General features: G+C 38.2%; 1 protein-coding gene and 1 non-coding gene across 6 annotated transcripts in view; both read left to right on the top strand.

Moving 5' to 3' along the window:
- Positions 1-3328: 3328 nt before the first annotated feature.
- Positions 3329-24486, top strand: part of GTF2A1 (general transcription factor IIA subunit 1) — a 45194-nt gene continuing 24036 nt past the window's right edge. Inside the window, exons 1-4 of one of the 5 annotated variants that reach the window (XM_042990274.1) lie at positions 3329-3471; positions 8791-8892; positions 19439-19643; positions 21419-21483. In XM_042990274.1, coding sequence (XP_042846208.1) covers positions 3424-3471; positions 8791-8892; positions 19439-19643; positions 21419-21483 — 420 coding nt within the window. In that variant the 5' untranslated portion in view covers positions 3329-3423. Of the gene's footprint in view, positions 3472-4423; positions 4891-5228; positions 5372-6341; positions 6536-8790; positions 8893-19438; positions 19644-21418; positions 21484-24486 lie in introns of those variants that run through there. The other 4 variants (XM_042990275.1, XM_042990276.1, XM_007094996.3 and 1 more) reach the window with 4 other exon arrangements.
- LOC122239985 lies at positions 20704-20846 on the top strand. The gene has a single exon (XR_006219370.1). It is a non-coding gene; the product is annotated as a small nucleolar RNA SNORA79 (small nucleolar RNA).

The raw sequence follows: 24486 nt of genomic DNA, 5'->3' as shown, positions 1-24486 counted from the left end.
ACATAAATATGTATGTATGTACACATGTTTTTATAGTTCCTCTTTTCTTAAATGGTAACATACAAAGAACACTTATCTCTACTTGTTTTTTTCACATAACACACTATACTGAAAATTAGTCTAGGGTGCCTGGGTGGCTCAGTCAGTTGAGCGTCCGACTTCAGCTCAGGTCAGGATCTCACAGTTTGTGAGTTCGAGCCCCACGTCGGGCTCTGTGCTGACAGCTCAGAGCCTGGAGCCTGTTTCAGATTCTGTGTCTCCCTCTCTCTGCCCCTTCCCCACTCATGCTCTGTCTCTCTCTGTCTCTCAAAAATGAATAAATGTTAAAAAAATTAAAAAAAAAGAAAATTAGTCTATAGTGGTAAATAGAGATATTTCTCATTCCTTGTTATAGCTGCATAGTATTTCACTGTGTGCAAATACCATGGTTTATTCAACCTTATAAAGACATATAAGGGTGTTTCCTTTCTTTGGATGTTATAAGCAGTCCCATAATGAATAGTCTTGGGCGTACACTTTTCATATTTTTGCTGCTATATCTGTGAGATAGAGTCCTAGAATTGGCGTTGCTGGGTCAATGGGTAAATTCATCTGTAATTTGCTAGATATAACTGTACATGTGTGTAACCAAGCAACCTGATTAATTCCAATGATAAATCAACATTTTGCTTAAGGAATCGTATCTCATGACAGCATATATTATATTTATATACAAAAGTTACGCTATATACTAGCCACTTAAGGTATCAAAATTTAGCCAAAGGTAAATTAAGTAACAAAATTAAAGTAACAAAAAAAATTAAGGTAACAAATTTATTTTGTGAATAAATTCATCATCAACCACTGGCATAATTATTAAAATTTCATACTAGTGTTCTACAAAGTGAGTTAAAAAGACCTTCCCCCTACTTTGATGTAGCTGTTAATACACTTACCATTAATAATAAATACATCCACCCAATACTTATCAAAACACTTTCTAGTACCCTTGATCTTCCTAACAATCATAGGTGGTGGTTACTATTTCATCTTATCAGCACAGAGAGGTTTAGTTACTGCAGAAGGTCTCACAGTAAAGTAATCGCATTGTCAAACTTGATTGCACAGACTCTGCACTAAGTTATTTTTGCTAAGCCACCACTAACTGACTTATATTTCCATATACAAAAAACAATTGCAAGTTAGTTGCTGTTTTAAGATATGGAGTAGCAATTTTAAACTATAAGTTACAAGGGAGGGAGAGAACATAAAAAAAAAAGATTTAAAAAATCTCCACCTCATGTGTATAAAAGTAACTTGTGTGAACAGTAATTTCTTTTTATATACTACATCAAACATCACTGCATATGGAAACCAACAGGTTTTTTGCTGTTGTTGTTGTCTTGCAAAAGCCTAAAAAATAGGTGAACTCTGAATATTATTTTTTTGGTAGGACTGAAATACATCAGTGCTTCTAAGATCTTGAATAAATGCTGTAACTATGCACTAACTTTACAATAGGGGCTTTCATTAGGATTGGTAAGCTTGAGCAACAAGATCTTTCCTCTTCACTTCTATATTCTCCACAAGTGCCCAAAATTATTGAGCATATAAGGGCTGTGTGATGCCTAAATATGCCAGAATTAGCTTTACTGATCTATTATTTTAAGAACATGGAGACTGCAGGTAAGTTATATAATGAGATTTTAATGCAATCTAATTTCCAGGCGCAATCTTTTTAGATTTTTTTCTTTCTTGGCATTGTTGTTAAAATAGTCATGTGGACAGTAAAACATTTTAATGTTTGGACATACAAGGTTTGGTGTCATTTTGTTTAATATTAAAATTCATGCACTACATTTTTCCTTTGCTTTTGTTGTTTGGCAGTTATCCAGTGGTTTAGGCAGAATATTAACATTAAAAAGAAGTAACTTTTTCTCATCCAGTAAATTTTGAAAAAAAAAAAAAGATTCATCACAAAGAAAGAGGGCACTATTATCTATCTGTTTAAGTATATAGTTGTTACAAAGTATGAGTTTGCAAACTGATAATGCAGTATAAATACTTCATATATGGTACTAGAAGCACTAAAATTAGAAAAGATATTTAAGCTCTGCTCCTCCCCAAAAAGTTCATATAAAAACAATTTAAAAATAATGCTAAATCTAGTCTTACGTGAGAAGAGATTTCTGTTCACAGATTTCCAGTTTTGTGAATTAAATGGCTGTGGCCTTCAAATTATTCACACCGACTATTTTGGTGCAAGATCAGGTAATATCTCTTCCTGAAATTAAGCTGGCTGGCACACATATATAGTGATTGGAGGCATATTACAACTAAATGAGCATTTGGAAAACAGTAAACTGGAACGGAATACATGGTGGTTACTTAGGTGCCATGCACACTGGAGGGAGAGGGAAGAGTTCTAGGTAAAAATTAGCCAAGTGCTTTTAAAATGTGTGAAAGAGGCCATCTCAGAGCCTCTAGGAAGTATGGAGGTCTTAAGGAGTGCAAGGCTGGGTTTTCTGCCTTTTTAATCCAAAAACTATATTTTGTTACTTCAGAGATGAGACTCAATCAGAATATAACTGTCACTAATACCCCTGGGAATAAGTCCATGGAGAGTAAATCTAGATTCTAACCCACGTTCTGTATACAGTGGTCTTCATCTTAACTGATGGCAAAACATCTTATCATTTAGTTAATACCAAATGGTTAGGGAAGAAAATGAGGTGGAAGGAGAGGGATTCCATGTGCAAATTACTCGGTAGTATGTACACATAATGAGGTAAAAAGGAGTCCTCTTAAAATAATAAGCGGTGAAATTTACCAGGGTCTGTACTGTTTAGAATAACTTGTCGGGCTAATGGTCACCTGAATATTAAATGAATTACAAATATTGATGGAACCCCATTTTTATGTTATCAAGAGCACTGTTCTCCTATGACTTTTTTCTTTAAGTTTCCTCAACAAACAGGCAGCTGTGCAGGGAAGTGAAATGCACCTGAGTGTTAAGGCAAGAATTTAGGGTCAGGAGGTTTTAAAAGAAATCTCAAAATTATTTGATATTCTCTCTGCCCATCACAAACATACCGACAACTTCCCATTTTCTGAGTATTAATGGCTCTGCTTTCTCGAAGTTCTTCCTTCAGGTCCTGGCAGGTCGCATATTTTCCTCTCTGGTAAGCTGCCTTTGATATTCTCCAAATCTGCATTCAGAGGCAAATAACTGTGACATTTCGTTTTGCTTTATGAGGATAAACTCCTTCACTTGTCCAGACTACATTCCGCCTGTCTCTCAAAATTCCTACGGACAAGAGAATTAGGTACTGTGAGTTCTGCCTTCCAAACAGAGCATTCTCTGTTCTGCGTGAAATGTTGCCATAAAGGCGTGATTTGCCTGAGCAGAGCAGGGCAAACGCCTATTTAATTACACTCCAAGACATGGACTTTTTCTGCCGGCTCTCTCACAGCGAGAGGCCACGAGAATTGGTGGGTCAAGGGCAAGTATTTTAGGTGTTAGTCACTGCACGCAGTCCACGTGGAATCACAGAATTTGGGCAGTATTAAAAAAACAAAACAGAACAACGGAGGGGGGGACGTTATGGTGCTGTCATAATCCGATGGCTCATGTTTCATTGTTGTGTGTTTCTGGCATTTCCACTACCGCAACAAATCACTTAAAGTACACGGTCTACTAGGTGGACGAACCTTGAGGGAAATGAAACCCAGAGACTTTTAGCTGTACTGGGGGAGACAACTCAGCCGGTTTCAGAGGTTACTAATTCTGAAATGTGTTAACAGTGGGCCCAAGCCAGCTTTCCTCCCCTTTAGGAACTGGCACACAATTTCGCAGGCCAAAGGCCCACCCTCCGCAAATCGACCGAAAGCCTCGGAGCTCTAAGTACAAGACTAGCTCACTCCCTTGAGATGACTGCGCATTTAAAACTCTGCCCGGAGTCCGAGCGCCTCCGGGACCGGAAGCGGGGTCACGTGACTAGTCCTCCGCCGCAGCCATTGCTAGCGAGGCAGCTTGCCAGTGCCCCTTCCATATTTCTTAGCTCCTCCAGCTCAGGGAGATGCAGAAACACCTGACAGGAGGGGTCCCAGGTAGCTTTGAACTCGAGTGTCACCAGAACGCACGTCGCTTCCAGCAATACTTTAAAAGCCCCTTATCCCAAAAGAGCTGTCGGACACTTCCGCCTGTGGGGGCCACCACGTGATCACGCGAGACTTGGGAAACCTGCGGGGCGACTTCACTACTCCAGGCCACAAGGCTCCGCCCGCCCAGCGCTCTCCACGGCGCGTGACGACGCGGCCCAAGGTGGCCTCCGCCCCGGCGCGCCTGCGCACGCGGCTCTCGCGGTGTCTCGCGCTCAGCCCCGCCCACCTCTGCCCCCGCCCTTTCCGCCCCTCCCTCCCCCTCCGCCCTGTCTCTCGGCGGCAGCGGCGGCGGCGGCGGCTCGCGCAGCTCGTTGGCTCACTATATAAAGGGGAGAAGCGGGCGGACCGGACGGCTGGAGCTGCAGCCGGTGGCGGCAGCGGCGGCGCGGGGAGCGGCGACCGGTGGTGGTTTCCCTCCTTGGCGCGGGGTGGGGAGCGGGCAACGCCCCCCGGACCCCACGAGGGTCGTGGCTTTTTTCTTAAGGGCGATTCTCGAGGTTTTTTAGCTCCGGGAGGACTGCCCCCCTCCTCCTCCTCCTCCTCTCACCGCTCCCCTCTACTCTTTCAGGATCCGATTTTGTTTGAAATTTTTACCCCCAGTCTTGCGGTGGCTTGGGCCACCCTCCGGGTGTTTTGGTTTTCTTTTTTTCTTTTTTGGTTTTGTTTTTATCTTGTTTTCTCGGGCTTGCCCCCCTCTTGTTTGTGTTGTGTGTGGAAATGGCGAACTCGGCAAATACAAACACCGTGGTAAGGACGTGGTTTGGTGGCCGGCGGGGGCTTCGTTCAGGCGGCAGCAACGGCCGGACCGGGCGGGGGCGGGGACGGCGGCGACTCCCGGCCTCTACTCTCCTCAGCCGCCCGCGCGGCCGCCGCCGCCACTTCCCGCCTCGGGCGGAGCGGGCCGGGGCGGCGGGCGCGGGGGGGCGCCTCGGGCTCGCGGCGGCGGCGGCGGCAGCGGCGGGGAGGGCGGGGGCGCCGGCGGGGCCTGGGGCCGCCGCGGGGCGGTCCGGGCCTCGAAGGCCGTTGGGCCGGGGCGAGCGCGCGGCCGTGGCCCCAGACCCCGGCCGCCGGGAGGGAGGGCGGGTGGGAAACCGCCGCTTCCCCCCGAGACGGGTCCGGCCACACTGGCTCGAGAAGGGCTCCCGGAGCAGCCTCAGAACAAAAACCGCGTCTGGGGATTTGGGCGAGTCCCCAGTACCCACCGTGGTCCACTTCAATGCGGTGGAAGGTGAACGGCTACTTTGGGGGTTACTTGGGGTGTTTCTGGCGGTTGTGCTTAGGGAGCCTTCACTGGGGCCATTTTATATTTCTTTAAAAAAAAAAAAAAGGACGAAGGTTGAAAAGCACTTATCTCGGTTCCTTCCGAATCGGTAAAATGGCGAAGGGGAAGCAAAACCCCCGTCGTATCTTCCACTAGCAAAAGCACCAAAGCAAACAAAAACCTACAGTGGTCAAAGTGCCCCCGCTTTCGCCTTGAAATTTGCCTACTTCTCCCATTGACCCTTTTTGGTTACTTGCGATCACGTAGGTTTGCAAAAAGCAGTCACATAAATAACCTTTTCAGTCACGAACGCAATATGATCACTAGTCCACCCCACTCTTATTTTTATTCTGACAATAAAACACGTTTTTGCCCGGTCCCAAATGCCGCAGACAAGCCCGCGGCCGCCCGACTCCGTACCGTTGGCGACTCGGGTCGATCCATCATGGCTGCGGCCGCTTACCCTGCTTTTCAGTCCCTGAGCCTTGTGGTCCTCCTCCCTTTGGCTGCCCTGTTTATATAGAGCCATTGCCGCTCTCTAATATAGACTCTGCCAGGATGGGAAGGTGCTTTTCAGGCCTACGTCACCGCCTCTCCATTTAAACACTAGATCCGGCTTTAAATAGTGAGAGCTGCTGAGAGCGGGGCTGGGAGGTGCGTGCTCCCGAGGCGAGAGGCAGGAACGTGCAGAGCTCAGTTTATTTCTAGGTCCTTTCCTTACCCTGTTATTTCGCACCCAACAGGGCCGCTCTCAGAGCCCCAAGTTTTTTATTGTTTTGATGCAGTAGCTAGGATTTCCTGTCTTTGTTAGGGGAAAATAGAATTGGTGTCCATTCTTTTCATTTTATTTTTATTTTTGCTTTTAAAGAGAATTGTAGCTCAGATGTCAAATCTGTGCGTTATTGACGGGGATTAAAAAATGCTTCCTACATTAACTGTTGGCTTCAGGGGACTTTGGTAGTGTTTTGATCATTAAGTATTCAGAAAATATGTTAGAAACAAAGCTTCTGATGTGTCATGTTTTTCTATTAAGTGTTGGAGACAAAAAGCTTTTCGAAGAAATAGTTCTAAGTGCCTAAAAGCTTCAACATAGGACCTTATGCCCACGGTACATTTACCTATAAGGGAATTGTAAGTAGTAAGAGTGAAGAAGTTTAGTGCAAACCGGATTGAAAAAAATTAAAATTCTGAGTAGATAGTGTTTTCTGTTTCATTGCATATCGATATCCCATACAAAAGTTAATCCAATTTATTTCCCAGTATTACCCCAGGAGACTAACACTTTTGAAAGGAACCTTCTAATTAATCATTGGGTACTGCCACTGTCTTGGCTCTTTCATTTACCAGTTTTTAAGTTTGGAATATCTGTGTTAAGAAAACCAGGACAAACCTAAATTACTTGGTAATTTGTAGAAGGCAAAAATTTTGGCTCAAGTAAGGTTTAGCATTTTAAATAATAACTTGGAATTTGCTTGTTTCAAATAGTGTGTTTGTACCTCCATGCTTTTAAAAACATCGGTATTTTGAGGGCTTATCAACTTATGAACAATAATGCTAAATTATTCTCTGTGTGTTTATACTTCATGAAGAATACACATTTCCTTTCAGCTACAGTGCTTTTAAGAATCCTTTAAATGGTCAGGTTGTGGGTGATTTTGCACATAAGCAAAATCCTAAAACAGAATGGTTTCATTAAATGGGGAGTACCTGAAGAAAACAAATTTTGTACTTGTAAATGCCTGGATCTCCAAGCTGGAGATTTTTAGGAGTGATTGACTTCGGAAAACACCAAAGTATCCAGTTGGCTGAAAAAATAATTTTCATCATCAGTTTAAGATTCTGAGTACCGATTTAAAGTTTCACCACCTCTTTATAATGCTTTAAGGATCATTGCTGGCTTAAAATAAAACGACTTTTTAAATGTTATTTTTGTAATTCAGTGGTTAAGTCACCATGGATAAGGTGATACCCATAGTCAGTTACACTTTCCTTATATATAGAATCAATGTTAAACATAAGGAGGCCGTGTAGAGTTTTACATTTTGCATGTGAAAATTTAAAGTTCACAGAGGCAGATTTGGCAAAATAAAAGGTTAGTGAGTGGAATAGCAAAAGTGAGAACCCAGATATGTGAATTGTTTTTCTGATTGTAATGAAGAGGAACGAATAATTTTTAATACTTGAGGTAAATTGTACAGAGGAACTCATTATTTATATTTTGGGCATTGCAAGGACACATTTTCTTAGAGGGTTCTCCTGTGATAACCATGTTGTTGATAGAGATGCTAATGAAACATTTAAGTTTGTTTGAGCTTTGGTTATGAAAGCAAACCCTTGGTTTTATTGGGTAACCAGTAATTTTTACTATAAGCAGGATATAAAACACAAATGACAAACATTAAAAGAAAATGATAATCTTAACTGTGTGTGATAATGGGTAGGATTTATAATGAGGCACCACTAGTTTTGTCCCACTGACATGCAAACTTTTTGCCTAACATGTTAAAAATAGGATGTCGGTTGGGCAAATTACTGTCTATCACCTTTTGATTTTTAAAAAATACTTTATGCTTTTGAAAGTGCTTTCACATCTGTATCATTTTATTCTTCTGGCAACTTTCTAGAAGTCATCTTTCCCTCCAACCCCTCCCAAGAAATAGCAACAATAATAGTAATAATAATTTAAAAAACAAACATTGAGGCTGTCCATGATTCTATTTCATAATATCATTTGGGCAGTGGTTGAAGGAAAGAAATCTTGGGAAAGAGATCAGTGTGCCTTGTTTCTCTGGGACTTCTGAGACCTGTTAGTGTGGGTATATGAACAGTATAATGGTGTAGCTTAAAGGCACAGACTGGTTAATAACAACAACAACAACAACAAAAAATTAGGTGATACTTAAATTTGAATGTTTTTTAGGTTGCAGATGTCACAAATAACTGTAGGATGAAGGTTCTCTAGTTTAAAGCTTAATGAGGAGGTTCTGAGATAGAAGAGGAGTCAAACAAAGGAAAGAATAATGGGAACCAGACATAGCAACCCATAAAGCTGTTATTGGATCACATTAGGTGCTTTGAGTATAACAACACAGGAAATTATAACTGGAAATTGTGTGGACCTTGTATGTGTAAGGATCTTCCCTATACAAATTACATCAAGTAGTCTACGCCTTTTAAAAAAATATGCAGTCATAAAATAATTCATTTTAACTGAAGCAAATGAGGTTTGTTAAGATGGTGATATCTTTAAAGTTGTATCTTCTAAAATAAGTTTTAGATATTTGGAGAAACGATTATATTTAATTTGTTTTGAATTTGTGAAAACGTGTCATACATTTAATATGTAAAAAATGATCTTTTTCAAGTCTTTTATTTTTCCTTTAAAGCCTAAATTGTACAGATCTGTGATTGAAGATGTTATTAACGATGTGAGAGACATCTTTTTGGATGATGGAGTTGATGAGCAAGTTCTGATGGAACTGAAAACTGTGAGTTTGCCTCCCTCTTTTTGTTGTTGTTTTTAGTAGTCATACTTTTTCCTTCCTCCCTTAAAATACTCTCTTCAATCCGCGACTGATCCCTAATTTTTCCATGGGATGAACGTTCAACTTTGCTGCAGGAGGCAGTATAAAGTTAGGTGAAGGGTGCTAGTTTTAAATCCCAGCTCTACAGTCCATCCTCCCTCTGACTTTAGGCACATTGCTTATATTTCAGTTTCTTTGTATGTGATGTGGAAATTAGTAGGACTTAACTTTTTTTTTTTTTTTAAGTTTATTTATTTTGAGTGAGAGAGGGAGAGAATCCCAAGCAGGTTCTGTGCTTTCAGTGCAGAGCCCAGCGTGGAGCTCGATCTCACAACTGTGAGATATAACCTGAGCCAAAATTGAGAGTCCGAGGCTTAAGCAACTGAGCTACCCAAGCTCCCCCTTATAGGTTTGTTTTAGTCCATTAATGGATGGTTATGGTCTAATTATTTGACAGGTTTTTTTTCTTCCTTATTTCTATGGTTTTAATGTACATATATTCTAAAATGTATTTATGTTGTAGAAATTAAGTGCTGGGTGAATGAATTTCACGTTCTTAAGTGTTTTTTTGTTTTTGTTTTTGTTTTTGTTTTTTTTTTTACATTGGCCAAATATTGGGTTTATAATCTATTTTACTTTGGAACTGGTTTTCTGTCTCTTGGATTTTTTTGGATTTAAGCGGAAGCAGTTCGATATTCTTATTTAGCATTTATGTTTTCTTGGTATTGTAATGACTCATGAAATAAATCATGCAATCTTTTTGCCATATTGCTCAGAACAGTGGTTCTCAAAATAAGGTCTGTGGAGTCCTGAGGTTTCCTCACAGATTGTTTCAGGGGGTCCATGAGGTTGGCCAAATGCCCAAGTCTGGAAATCATAGTTTGTCATATTTCCAGTAAAAGTTGTGTTCTGACAAGTGGCCAGTTAAAGTAGCTACTCAAATGCACAAGTGCTTTTCCTTGAGGTAACTGTTCCATATGCACAGTGCTTTATGTATGCATCCCATTTTGATGCAGTGAATATTAAAAAGATGTTTACTTAAGGGTCCAGAGGAGATCACTGTTACTATTAAGAAGTGCCATTATTTGATACTCTTTAATGAAATGTATTAACATTTGGAATATCTGCATAATTCAGTGAATTTGTATTTTCCAAATGACCAATGCATGATGTTGCAAAATCCTTTCAAAGTGAAAGATAAATTAATGGATTTTGTGTATGGTTTCAGATTCCACATTATAGCTAACTTTTAAGAAACCATAATTTAAAATACTTTTTCTTTTCCCAACTGCTTAGCTGTGGGAAGACAGATTTTCTTCTACTTCAACCAAAACAACAAAGTAGATGTAGAAGCAGATAGGAGAATCCAGCTATTTTTTCTTTAAGCTACTTGTCAACTAAATTTGATCTGGAAAATATGGTTATTTTTTTTAAAGATCTGTTATTTATGTTAACATACAATGGATACATTGCTGTTTTTAAATGCATTCGTAAACATAAAAAAAAAACAACTTAGTTATAATTTCATAAAAGCTTTTTGAGGTCCTCAGTAATTTTTGAAAGGAATAAAAGATCCTGAGACCAAAAAGGTTTAGAACTGCTGGCTTAGAAATTGGATATTGAGTTCCTTGAGGACAGTAATCACAATGCTAAGAGCATTTGTTTTGGCATTATTTATCCATTCAGTGGAAGTGTGGAGGCTGCAGCTTAGCAACTTATTTTATTATTTTTTAATTTTTTTTAATGTTTATTTTTGAGAGAAAGAGAGAGCACAAGTTAGGGAGGGGCAGGGAGAGGGGGAGACCCAGAATCCAAAGCAGGCTTCAGGCTCTGGGCTGCCAGCACAGAGCCTGACGGGACTCGGACCAGAAACTGTGAGATCATGACATGAGCCAAAGTCGGTTGCTTAACAGACTGAGCCACCCAGGTGCCCCTAGCAACTTATTTTAAATAAAGCAAACCTCATATTTATTATGGTGACAAAATGTATCTTAGGGTGTTTAGGCATCTGTGGGCAACTTCTGTAGAGTTTTTAACAAGAATCTGCCTGTGGGAGGAAGGAAAAATATATAGATTTAAGTGAAATGAGAAAATTTTTATTTACCTTGAGAGAAATGTAATGGTTACTAAAAGTAAAGAGTAGGTATCCAGAATCGCTAGTGAAAGGACACCAACTCTTGAGGCATGAGTTGGAAGAATAGCAATATAAACTACTGAAACAGCATAAAGTATCTCAGGGTATGAATAAGAGAAGAGTAAGATTAGTTTGATTCCTTTGTGTTCTGTGGAGCAAATACTTTGCTGTTTACATTACACTGGTATAATGGTTGACCTTAAAGTACTTTGAACTTATGCAGAAGATGCAACATTTTTAAATGTAGGAAATCAGCCCCAAAGACTTACCTTAAGTCATACTGGCAGTTAATCCAGGTTGTTGGTTATCTACTCTTGCTTTTCACAAAGTGTGGGGAATTGGTTTTTCTGAATGGTTCCAATAGAATCAAGGCATTCTCTCAAAGAGAATGAGTTGTCTTTGAGATTAAATAGCTCTACCTGTATTTTTATTATATTTGGCTGTTTAAATATATATTAGTGTAATCTATACAATGGAGTATGTAATATATTGAATGATATATATATTATGCACCTTTTGTTTGTTTAGTGGCTAGTTTTTAATAACAAAAATTGTGAATTACTCATCTTTGAATCCCTAGCCTCTAACACAGTGCCTTCCATATGTGGTTGGTATTCAGTAAATATTTAATTAAATTGGTTAATAACAAACATGACTCCATAATCTAACTGAACAAAGTACTGTAATATTTTTACTGTTTTTCCAAATGGGGCATACTCTTCTTTTCTAGATTGTCACTGGATTTAAAAATAAACTGTTAGGCTAAACTGAGTTTATGTTATTTTAATTCTCTGTACTAAATTTCTTCAGAATCTCATTAGAATTTCCAGAATGTGCCCTGTCTGTGGTGATGAAAACATTCCATATCTGTGTTCTCCGGTATAGTAGCCACTAGCAGCATATGGCTGTTAAGCACTGGAAATGTAGTTAGTGGAACTGAAGAACTGAGTTTTTAATTATAATTCCAATTTAAATCACCATGTGTATGTGGCTAGGGGATATTGTATTAGATTCTACAGGTTTAGACATTCTTGCTAATAAAGACTAACAATTGATTTTGTGTTTTGTGTTTTACAAAGAACTTTGTCATTAGTTCTAGCCCCTCCTCTCCTCTTTTGGGCTATTTCACAAACTTTTATCAAAAATTTCCCTACTGCTGTGAAGGATACATGGTGAATTAGATTATGAATTAAGATGAGTAGTGACTGTGCATGTAATTTAAAGTTTAACTAGATAATGCTGGAAGGGAAGTGATGGGAAAAAAAATCAACCCGGGCACCAGGGTGGCTCAGTTGGTTGAGTATCCAACTCTTGGTTTCAGCTCAGGTCATGATCTCATAGTTCATGACTTTAAGCCCTGCATTGGGCTCCACACTGACAGAGCAGAGCCAGCTTGGGATTTTCTCTCTTCCTCTCTCTGTCTCTGCCCCTCCCCTGCTTGTGCATGCTCTCACTCACTCTCTCTCTCTCTCTCTCTCTCTCTCTCTGTCTCTCAAAATAAACTTAAAAAAAAAATTCAACCCAATTTTCTAGGTTATCTCTTGAAACACTATAGGCCTACTTTAATGTATAAACTATGGGAAATAAAAAAAAAATCAGTCTTGATTTTTGATCTATCTATACATACATATTTTAAATATATGTATTTAAAAAATGTTTTTAATGTTTGTTTATATGAGAGAGAGAGAGAGAGAGAGAGACTGAGCGTAAGCCGTGGAGGGGTAGAGAGAGAGGGAGACAGAATCTGAAGCAGGCTCCAGGCTCTAAGCTGTCAGCACAGAGACTAGTGCTGGGCTCAAACTCAGGAGCCATGAGATTATGACCTGAACTGAAGTTGGATGTTTAACCAACTGAGCCACCCAGGCACCCCTTAAATATATTTTTTTACTGTTTATTTTTGAGAACTAGAGACACAGAGTACGAGTGGGGTTGGGGCAGAGGGAGAGGGAGACACAGAATCTGAAGCAGGTTCCAGGCTCTGAGCCATCAGCACAGAGCCCGACGCGAAACTCAAACCCATGAACCGCAAGACTGAGCCAAACTTGGACCCTTAAACAACTTAGCCACCCAGGCGCCCCATTTTTTAATCTCTATTTGAATGTAAGTTGTGATTTGGATTGGTGAGTGATTATGGATGGGAATGACAGTCTAGAAATCCTCTTTAAAGTGAATGATAAAATCATCTTTCTTTCTACACTGTCAGAGCTCCCCATATCTCAACAGCAAATACTATGGGAGATATAAAACATGGCCTCTCCTAAAGTTAACAACTCAGGAAGCAACAGATGTTGGCAAGGATGTGGAGAAAGAGGAACACTTTTGTGCTGCTGGTGGGAATGCAACCTGACACAGTCTCTCTGGAAAACAGTACAGAGGTTACTCAAAAAATTAAAAATAGAACTACCCTACAACTCAGCAATACACTACTAGGTATTTATCCAAAGGTTACAAAAATGCTGATTTGAAGGGACACATGCACCCCAGTGTTTATAGCAACACTCAACAATAGCCAAATTATGGAAGGAGTCCAAACGTCCCTCGACTGACAAATGGAAAAAGCACGTGTGTGTGTATGTATTTATATGCACACACACACACACACATATATATAATATTCCACACACAATGGAATATTACTCAGCAATCAAAAAGAATGAGATCTTGCTGTTTCAACAACGTGGATGGAACTAGAGTGTATTATGCTAATAAGCGAAGTAAGTCAGGGAAAGGTAGATATCCTATGATTTCACTTATGTGGAATTTAAGAAAACAGATGAACATAATTGGATAAAAAGGGAGGCAGACCATAAGAGATTCTTAAATATAGTGAAGAAAGGAAGGGTTGCTGGAGGGGTGTTGGGTGGGGGATGGGCTAACTGCATAATGGGCATTAAGGAGGGCACTTGTTGGGATGAGCACTGGGTGTTACATGTAAGTGATGTATCACTAAATTCTACTCCTGAAACCATCATTACACTATATGTTAACTAACTTGGATTTAAATAAAAAAACAAAAACCATGACCTCTTTTCTCAATAAAACCGTGAGAAAAAATTTTCTCGATTGGAGACAAATCTGAAACTCACTTTGTCTCTAGATCAGGTTTCTCAACCTTGACATTTGTTAATTCTTTGTTGTAGAGGGCTGTCCTGTTCATTGTAGAATGTTAGCAGCATACCTGGCCTCTACCCACTAGATGCCAGTAGCACCCTTCATTTCTGACAACCAAAAATGTGTCCATGCATTGCCAAATGTCCCTGGGGGCAAAACCACCCCTGATGGAGAACGATTATTTTAAATATATTCTAGTTATATATAAATACTTGGGTCATAACTTGAACAATAATCCATTATTCCACTTCATTTGTCCTTGTGGAAAACTCTGTTCCCCAACCCCAGTTCAAGAGAGCCCATACGTAAATGAATTTGTCTTATGTTTTATTCAGGAGCTAGATATTTTGTGAAATAGAATTCTTCAGAATTTCTAGCCTAGCAGACTGCCAGGAAGCGGTAGATTAATAAAAATTTATAGATCAAAAAATAGACTTGGAGAGAATATGCTTTGATGGGGTCATTTATCATGGGCTAGAGACTTGAACCTAGGCCTTTGTCTCCAGATGACATTCAATACTTACCAGTAAAAAGAAGGTACCAGAGTTGTGACTAGGCCTGCTCTGATAACAGGAATATAGTGTAGAGTTTAGAAACTTGGACCAGAGCTGGGATTAGGGTGAGGCAAGCAGGTTGCCTAGTGTGCCTGCTCACTCTCAGAATCCAGCCCTGACTGGAAACAGTGGAGTCAGACTGCCTGGATTGTTCTTCATTTTTGCCTGCTTTTAGTTGGTGGTCTTGGATAAATTATATAACTTCTTGTTCCTTGGGTTCTTTTGCTGTAAAAAGGAGCTAGTAACAATGTCAGTGTTCTAGGATTTTGTAAAAATGAGTCTGTACCTATAAAGTACTCACAAAGTGCACAGTTAGAATACAGTATTAGTCTAGTTAACATGATACACAGGTGTATATCTGAGTCATTTGGGGAACAGAAAAAGAATTTTCTCCGTGTCTAATTTCAGAGACCTGGCAAAGATGGCTGAAGTAGGATTGCCAGAAATAATAGCTACTGTGTTGGAGGGAAAATAGTATTATGAAAAGGAAGAAAAATAGTTCTTCCTATTTCCTTAGCAAAATAAATAAATAAATAAATAAATATGTAACAATTCAGTATTCTTGGTTGTTGTTAGTATTAATGTTATCTCTGTTGATGAAAGTAGGTATTGTTTAGTTTAAATAGCTGATAATTTAAAAAAATAGAATATTTTGATAAATACAATTAAAATCATATAAAAAATGAAATTGGAGAGAAAACTTTCAGCCAATTTGAACTTTATATTATGTGATGTTAAATTTTAATGTTAAGTATTTAGGGTACTGTATTTGTATTTTTTACATTACCTAGTATTTGGTGCTTAGTAAATGGGGATTCTTTGTGGACTACTCCCATCACCCCTTTCTTCTGTCTTCCCCACAATCCCCAGCAGTTGGAAATGTATGGGGCCATGTTTGCTTGTCTTAGTGACTAGTGGACACCCTTGGCATTTAGTAGGCTACAGCCAGGAATGCTGTATTTTCTGTACACTTCCTGTGGCACTACCCTGTATGATAAAGCATTGTCCTGGCCAGAATGTCAGTAGTATCCTTACAGAGAAATATTATGCTGGAAAACAAGTTTGTTTTCCCTTCTCTTCTTTGAAATTAATACTAAATGTCTGATAAGCTCTTAGTCATTTTGTTAGCTTCTGAATAAGACACATAGTCTTTGCCTTGAAAGAATTCGTACTTTAGTAGAGATGATAAACAGTGTGAAAAGTACAGAAGAAATATTTCTAGGGTATGGAGGCAGTCAGTGATTTCATTGAGGCTGTGTGACTTTGACATTTGCATTGTTTGGGGAATTGTGAGGAAAGACTGTCAGAGGGAGTAGTTTACTAAGATTTAGACATGAGATACGTATGCTGTATTCTGGGAACTGCAAGTAGTTGGACACTGTTAGGAAAATAGAATACAAGTTATAGTAGCAGCTAGGAGAGGTGACATATTCTGTACTAAGGAGCTTGATTTTTTCTTAAAGTGAGAAAGATTCTCTGGGATGCTAGTTAAAATGCAGATTTTTGGACTTCTGCTCCAGTGAGTGACTTGATAGAGAGGTAGTCTGACATTTGCTTTTTAATTCAGTTATATTTACAAAAAAAAAAAAAAAAATTAAATTTTAACAACCCACTAAAGGGCTACAGTATGCAGTTTGAAATGCATTAGTTTAGACTTTAATAGCATGCATTAAAATGACCTGGACAGACTATTAAAACAGATTTTTGGCTCTATCCCAAGATTTGCTGATTCAGTAGGTCTGGGGTGGGGCCTGAGAATTGGTATGTCTAACAGTTTCTCAGGTGATGCTGATGCTGTTTGTCCTGGGACCACATTTTGGGGACCACTGATTATTGTAGTAGAGGATAGATTGGAAGAACAAGTTTTCACTAGAATGTAGTCTCTGTGAGGAGAAGGATATTTATCAGGTTTGTTCACTGTCTGTTCTCAATGCCTCTACTAGTGTCTAGTAGATAGGAGATCTCAGTAATTATTTGCAGAATTTATGACTTGATGTGGGGAGCTCAGAGGACTTAGTCATTACAGTTTACAGTAGTGCTGGTGGGAGGAGAGGACTTGAAGCAGGCCCGTAACAGTAAACAATCCTCTGGAAAGGATAGTGACGGTAGTGATGAGGTGTTGGGTGGATTCTGACCCATAGGCCGTTGACTTCAGAGGCTAGGTGAGTAGTACCCAGCACTTAGCACATGATACATAATTACTAATATTTGCCATTACCATGGAAGTTTCATTGAAGTAATGTGATGGATCAGATTGCAGTTGGTAGATCAATTGGAGGTGATAAAACTGAAGCTTTCAATTTAATAAAAACATGGATTAAACACAACTGTTTCTTAAAGCATTAATTAATAGTACTTTTTTTACCGTGATTTTTGGCTCACCAGAGACCAGGTTTTGTTTTGTTTTAGACTCTTTTTTTTTTTTTCTTTTTTTTTTTTTTTTTAATGTTTATATTTGAGAGAGAGGGGAGGGGCAGAGAAAAAGGGAGACACAGAATCTGAAGCAGGCTCCAGGCTCTGAGCTTGTCAGCACAGAACCTGACATGGGGCTCGAACTTACGGACTATGAGATCATGACCTATACTGAAGTCAAATGCTTAACCAACTGAGCCACCCAGGTGCTGTAGAAGGTTTGGGTGAGTGCAGACTGTTTAGAAGCCTTACTATATGTTAGTTGGAATGTGTTTTATTCAACGTGTAGGTGTCCATTTTGCTCTGCGTGCTATGCTAGATGCCCACTTCATGGAGATGAACCAGATGCAACTTGGGCTCCCAGAAAGTCATTCTTTGTTACCCTAGAAAGAACTCTAGCTGTTTTCAATCTGAGATTTTTCAGAGACTTAGATTTCTTAGCTGAAAGTGAGTTTAGAAGTAATTGAACTTGTTCTCTTTTTAGATGAGGAAAATGCCCAAGAAAGAGATGTAATTTGTCCACAAAGCTAAATAGTGGCCAGACTAGGACTAACTGGGTTTCTGACTTCTGGTGTCATGTTCTGTTACACAATTAATAACCACCACCACCATAATGATGAAAATAACATTTATTAGTGCTGACTTTATGCTAGACTCTGATAACTACATGAATATGTTATTTAGTCCTCACAGCAAACCAGGAGATCGATATTGTTACTATCTCTGTAAGAATAGTCTTCAGGCAAGTCTAAATACTAAGCCTGTTAGGGGAATGGTTGCTTTGGGAAATTGACCGTTAATTTACTTTTTCAGCAAGCCATTAGAGCTATGCTGGAATTGTAATTAGCATGTAGCTACAAATATAGAATTTCTAGAAGTTGGAAGTGTCAGGAGATTATAAAAATCTTTGAGTATTGGTAAAGGGAGCTTCTTGAAGGATCTGATAGAAGCCTCAGGTGAGTTAGGCAATATTCCAAGAGCATATCTTAGGGGAGAAAACAAAGTATGTGTAGGTGCTTGTGTACAAAATGACTGAATTAAATTTCATTTGTATATTTAAAGAACAGTTCCTTTCTTGGGCAGTTTCTTATAAGGGTTGAGGCTCTCTAGATTGAACACAGTCTGGTAGAGAGGAAATGTGTTAGGAAGAAGGATGAAATAGTTATAAATACTTTATTTTCTGTGTTCCTTTTGCCCATGTCTTGATCTCTCCCCCCCCCCCCCCCCCCATCATAAAAGCTGTCCTATGGTGTGATGAGAAAAGAGAAGGGGAAAAGCAGAAAAGGGTTGTCCTTTCTTGTCATGATGGAAGACCGAGGGGAATTTCAAAAAGTGTAGAGGGTTGAGAGTGCCTCTAAAAGCCTTAGGCATTGCTGCTGCTTTATCCTTGTGTAGGATTGGACAGATGGAAAGTTACCCTTTTCTAACTTGAGGATTGCCTGTATAATGTTTCTCGTTCAAATCAAGAGAAGATGAATTTATGTTTTGCATATATAATTTAAAAGATATTTCATTAAAGAAAGATTTCCATAAAAGTAGTAATTGATTTGGTGTTACAAAAGGATAATGTTTGATTATTAAAAACTTGCTTCTGTGAAACTGAGTGGAATTACTAAGGAATTACTGTAGAAAGTTTGAAGATATAAAAAGAAAATTCTCCAGTACTCTAAGATAGCAAAAAATGAAATTTGATACTTTCTTTAATGTTTTTTTGTTTACTTTGAGAGAGCATATGGGCATGGGAGGGACAGAGAGAGAGAGAGCGAGCAAATCCTAAGCAGGCTCTGTTCTGAGAGCGTAGACCAATCCGTGAGATCATGTCTTGAGCCAAGAGTCGGATGCTCAACTGACTGAGCCACCCAGACCCCCCTGAAATTTGATACTTTAAAAATTAGTTTTGGGGGCGCCTGGGTGGCTCAGTCGGTTGAGCGGCCGACTTCAGCTCAGGTCATGATCTCGCGGCCCGTGAGTTTGAGCCCCGCGTTGGGCTCTGTGCTGACAGCTCAGAGCCTGGAGCCTGTTTCAGATTCTGTGTCTCCCACTCTCTGACCCTCCCCCTTACATGCTCTGTCTCTCTCTGTCTCAAAAATAAATAAACGTTAAAAAAAAAAAAATTTAAAAAAAAATTAGTTTTGGTTATTGCATACACTTGGATAAGAATTAGGGGTTGGTTTATTTTGTGGTTGTATCAGTTTTGAAAATGGAAGAATTTTATGAACAGACTAATAAAATATGTTTTGTCCATGTCTGGATTTATCTTCCTTGATGTTCACTTAGAATGTTCTTTTCTTTACCTTAGTTGTGGGAGAATAAACTAATGCAGTCTAGGGCAGTCGATGGATTTCATTCAGAAGAGCAACAGCTTTTACTGCAAGTTCAACAACAACATCAACCTCAGCAACAGCAGCATCACCACCACCACCACCATCAGCAAACTCAACCACAGCAGACGGTACCTCAGCAAGCGCAGACCCAGCAGGTCCTTATTCCTGCCTCACAGCAAGGTGAGGCTGGGTATATTTTTCTACTTACAACTTGGAATTGAAATTTGTCATTTTCAAAGAAGAGAAATACTCTAGGTTTTTCCTTTCTATTGGCCGAGGGATTGGTATATATATATTTGCCGACAGATTTTATATAAAAAGTGGATTTTATTTTTGTAGTAATGATAAACAACTGGTTAACTAATTGAGAGCCTAAGATGATATTCAGGTAAGTGCATTAATACTTTTGAGAAGTCTACATAATGCTGGATTTCCTACAATAAGTCAAATCTATAAAGGTTTATTTAAGGGTTTCATTATTTTATATGGGAAAATCATCTACTTTTGTAATGAAATTGATTTATTCCTCCAAAGACCTATTTAAGTTTAGTTTTTATAAATATATCTGAAACATTGGAGAATTTTTGTAATGATGGCAATCGGAAATTTCAATTTCCTAGTAATTTAGTAAGTGTAAATTGAATTAGATTTCTTTTAAGCGAAGAGTGTATATATAACATATCTTAATTTATATTACTTGGTTTCAAGGTAAGAAAAACCAAGTATTTATAGATTGTGTCCATAGTGCTTTGTACTTTGCAAGTAATTTCATAGATTTTGTGTCACTGAAGCTTTACAAAAGCTTTGGGAAGTAGCTCTTCGAACATTTCAATGCTCAGGAAAATTTGGGCCCTGAAAAGGCTAAGAAGCTTGGCCTGTTGCATATAGCAAGTATTTTCTGTCATGACAAATGTGTTCAGTTATGAAACTTCGGAGCATTTGAGTTTTGTAAATCTTGTTATTGGAAAGGAGAATGAAGGTATATGAAAAATTTTATTTCAGAGTAACAGTTTAGTTACTCATATGCCTCATTTGAGAGTATCTGAGAATATACTTAAGACTTAAAATTGATAATGATATATGGTAAATGATGTACAGTAGAAATGTCTATTTGGGTTATTTTACTGTTATGCCAAATATGACTTTTAATATTTGATTTTATTCTGTATCTGCATCAAATAATTTTATCCTTTTAATCTTTTTTTGTTTTTTGTTTGTTTTTATTCCTTTTAATCTGTTTTGATGACTGTTCCTCCTATTGCCTTCAGGTCTGGCACTAGGATTTTAGGTCATCATAAATTAAAATTTGATTTTCTTCACTCAGAGAATATTAGGATAATGGGATTATCATTTATTCTCTGAAATTTGCGGAATCAAACACTTAATTCCTTTTATACTTCTGTAATATTGCCATTATTTCTGATTTATATTTTTAAAAACATTGTTGGAAGTAACTTAAGATTCTGGCAACTGTCAAATGGGACAAAGGGGCTCTGTAGGTTTAAAAAAAACTAGAGGTTTTTTTTTTTTTTTTTAGCTCATTCTTAAGGGGTTAATAATTCATTCCAACAGTAGCATCATTATATCGATAAAATAGTTCATGCTGAGTTACCAAGACAGGATTAAATTGTGTTTGATGATTTCCAGTTTAAGAATGCACAGAGCTGTATACATATAAATATTAGGTGTCTCACTACTTCATGTTCCCAAATTCTCTTGTGTCCTTATGTATTGTTACTTAATTCTTTTTTTTCATTGATGTTTTCTAGTATAAGATGGGTATGTCACAGCTGTTATTTATAGATATTTATAACATTCTGAGATATCAAATGGGTGAATGCATTTGAATGCAGAAAATGTGAAAAAATTTTCAGCATTGTATAGCATTCTTAGGATTATGAAACAACCTCATGGTTCCTTGTTTGCATGTGTCTTTTTTTTTTTCTTTTTACTAGCTGCTGCACCACAAGTTATAGTTCCTGATTCTAAGCTGATACAACATATGAATGCATCAAACATGGTGAGACTCAAAATGTAGCACTTTGCTTGGCTCTACTTTAACTCAAAATTGTGATTATGCCTGGGTATGTTGTGTATTAACAGTCTGAAGTTTATTCAAAACTTGAGCAAAATGGCTGTTTTATTTAGTTTCCTAAATATTGGATTTAGCAGCAAATCTAAAGTTTAGCTTGATACTTAGACATTGAGGTTCATAAAATTATACCGTTTTCTGTTGAAAATACCAAAAGAATGGTGCTTTGTGAGAGCTGTTTTATTCCATGCTATTTTTGAAAATAGGTTTTGAGACCTACTAGACATACTGTGCCAATTATAGTTCTGTTTCAGAAGATCCATTAATTGCAAGAGGTCAGGAATGCTGAGAATTATAAGCTCTAAAAATGAAAATGAACTATTTTCATAGTTCAAGATAACTGTTTTTAAGATCAAACTTTTAAAAAGTTTTGCTCTGATTTAACAACATAGCATAGCCTTTTAAGATTTATTACGATGTGTATGTTACTACTTTAAAGTGCATTTTAACCAGTTGAGTTATGTATTAGTCTTTTGATATTTCTAAGGGATATTCACTGAACATAAGTCCTTAAATTTTCACATTTCATTTAGGGCATACAGTATTTCCCATCAAATATTAAAAAACCTTTTCAGGTCCTTAGAGAATCCTTACCTATAAACTTAAAGCTTTTTTTTAGTAAAACATTAAAATGAAGTCTTACTAGAATAGTTACTCCTGCACTTTCTTATAAATGACTTTTCTTCTGTTTACAATATATAGACTGTTAGTGGTGTCTCAGTTCTAACATTTCATTCTTAAATTCAGCCAGATCTTTTATTTAATGATTAAAGAATCATTAAATGATTATCATTTAATCATAAGAGTCATTTAAATGATTAAAGAACCATTTAAAAAAAAAAATCTTAGCCTAACTCCAGCAATGAGATTTTTTTTCAGATAGTTTTTTTTAAATGAAAAAGGAGTATTTTAATTTTTTTTTTTTAATGTTTATTTTTGAGACAGAGAGAGACAGTGCATGAGCATGGGAGGGGCAGAGAGAGAGGGAGACACAGAATCTGAAGCAGGCTCCAGACTCTGAGCCGTTAGCACAGAGCCCGAGGCGGGGCTTGAACTCACGAACTGTGAGATCATGACCTGAGCTGAAGTCAGACGCTTAACCGACTGAGCCACCCAGGTGCCCCTGAAAAAGGAGTATTTAAAAAAAAATCACTTCTGTTTGGTGAGTGATGAGTAGTGAACTTCAAACTCATTTGTGATTGATAAGCCAGATAGGAAACAGGGCTCACCTACTAGACAAATGATTCCTTTTAAAATATGCCAGCCTTATATATTTATAACTTGACAGAATTGCAAATTTCTGCACTATAGTGGAAATTACAGTTTTTAGATTCACAAAAAAAATCAAGCATATCTATTTGTACTTCCAGTTAAAGTTGCTGGAATTAATTTTTTCTGCATGAAAATCACAAAATTCCAGTCTATTATGGAATCACAAGAATTTTTATCATTCAAAAATTCCATTTCAGGTCTAATACCCCCAATTATTTTTTTTTAACCTCCACCCTTAAAAATAAAAGTCTAACTGTACGATATATATTGCAGTTGGTACTATTGAGACTGTTTCCTAGGGAATAACTTGTGTCATTTTAAAACCAAGTTTTGTAGAATCACTTGGAGTAGGCCCATCTTACTTAGATTTTCTAAGAATTTTAAGTGTTTGCGAGAGAATTTTGAATTAAAATTGTGTTTAAAGAGACTGGGGCAAAATCAGTAGCCCATCTCTTACCTGTTTTTTTTACATCTCCTTGATTCCAAAAAGCATGTATTTAAACAGATCATGGGTCAGAAACATCAATCAATAAAATGCATTAGCATCTATGTGTATTTTAGTATTTTACTTGATGTTGTCAGTCAGTGTTTGCCTCATACATTTTATATGTTCTGAAACATAATCACTGTGGGTCCTTACCAATAAAAGGTTTTTGGGTTTTGTTTGTTTGCATTATTATTCCTGATTAGAAGATAGCCATTAAAAATAGTTTTGGGGTACCTGTGTGGCTCAGTTGGTTACGCATCTGACTCTTCGTTTGGCTCAGGTCCTGATCTCACTGTTTTGTGAGTTTGAGCTCCATGTCAGGCTCCATGATGACAGTGCAGAGTCTGCTTGGGATTCTCTGTCTCCCTCTCTCTCTGCTCCTTGCCCACTTATGCTGTCTCTGTCTCTCCCAGAATAAATAAACTTAAAAAAATTTTTTTCCTAAAAGTTCTAATTTTTTTTTTTAAAAAGGATTTTATTTTTAAGCAATCTCCACACCCAGCATGAGGCTTGAACTCTTGGGTCACATGCTGTACTGACTGAGCCAGCCAGGCACCCCAGTTTTGATTTTTTTAATAGTTATGCATGCTTTGGAAATGAACACATTGAAAAGTTAAGTAATTCAGTAAGAATGGAGGATAGTGGTAATATATTAGGTAGAAAGGTATTTCAGAGAAATTACAAAACAAGACCAGGGTACCAGGGTGGCTCAGTTGGGTATGTGTTCGACTCTTGGTTTTGGCTCAGGTCATGATCTCCTAGTTAGTCAGCTCAAGCCTCCATCTGTCAGCTCTGTGCTGACAGTGTGGAGCTTTCTTCGTATCTTCCCTCTCTCTGCCCTCCCTGCTTGTAGTTTCTCTCTCTCTCTCACTCACTCACTCAAAATAAATAAACTTCAAAAATACTAAAAACAAAACAGGATCTTCTATCAAACCAGTGTTGCAGGTTCTCTTTATGAAATAATTGCTCTAATGCATTATTCTAATGCTATTTCATATAATATGAGAATAAATTTTCAGTAGATATCAATAAAGGATGGTTTGTGTATGGTATGTCACTCCAGAAATATTTATTGGTAGCAACTTGAACGTGCAGAGGTGTGTAGGTGGTCATTGTGTCATGTATGATGTGTAGAAACTAGAGTTGTCACTTTGCCAGTATAGGGAGATCTA

This window comes from Panthera tigris, chromosome B3 (assembly GCF_018350195.1).
Source record: "Panthera tigris isolate Pti1 chromosome B3, P.tigris_Pti1_mat1.1, whole genome shotgun sequence".
Classification (NCBI taxonomy): Eukaryota; Metazoa; Chordata; class Mammalia; order Carnivora; family Felidae; genus Panthera; species Panthera tigris.
The sequence above is the reverse complement of the archived record's forward strand: the minus strand, read 5'-3'. Positions and strand labels throughout refer to the sequence as shown.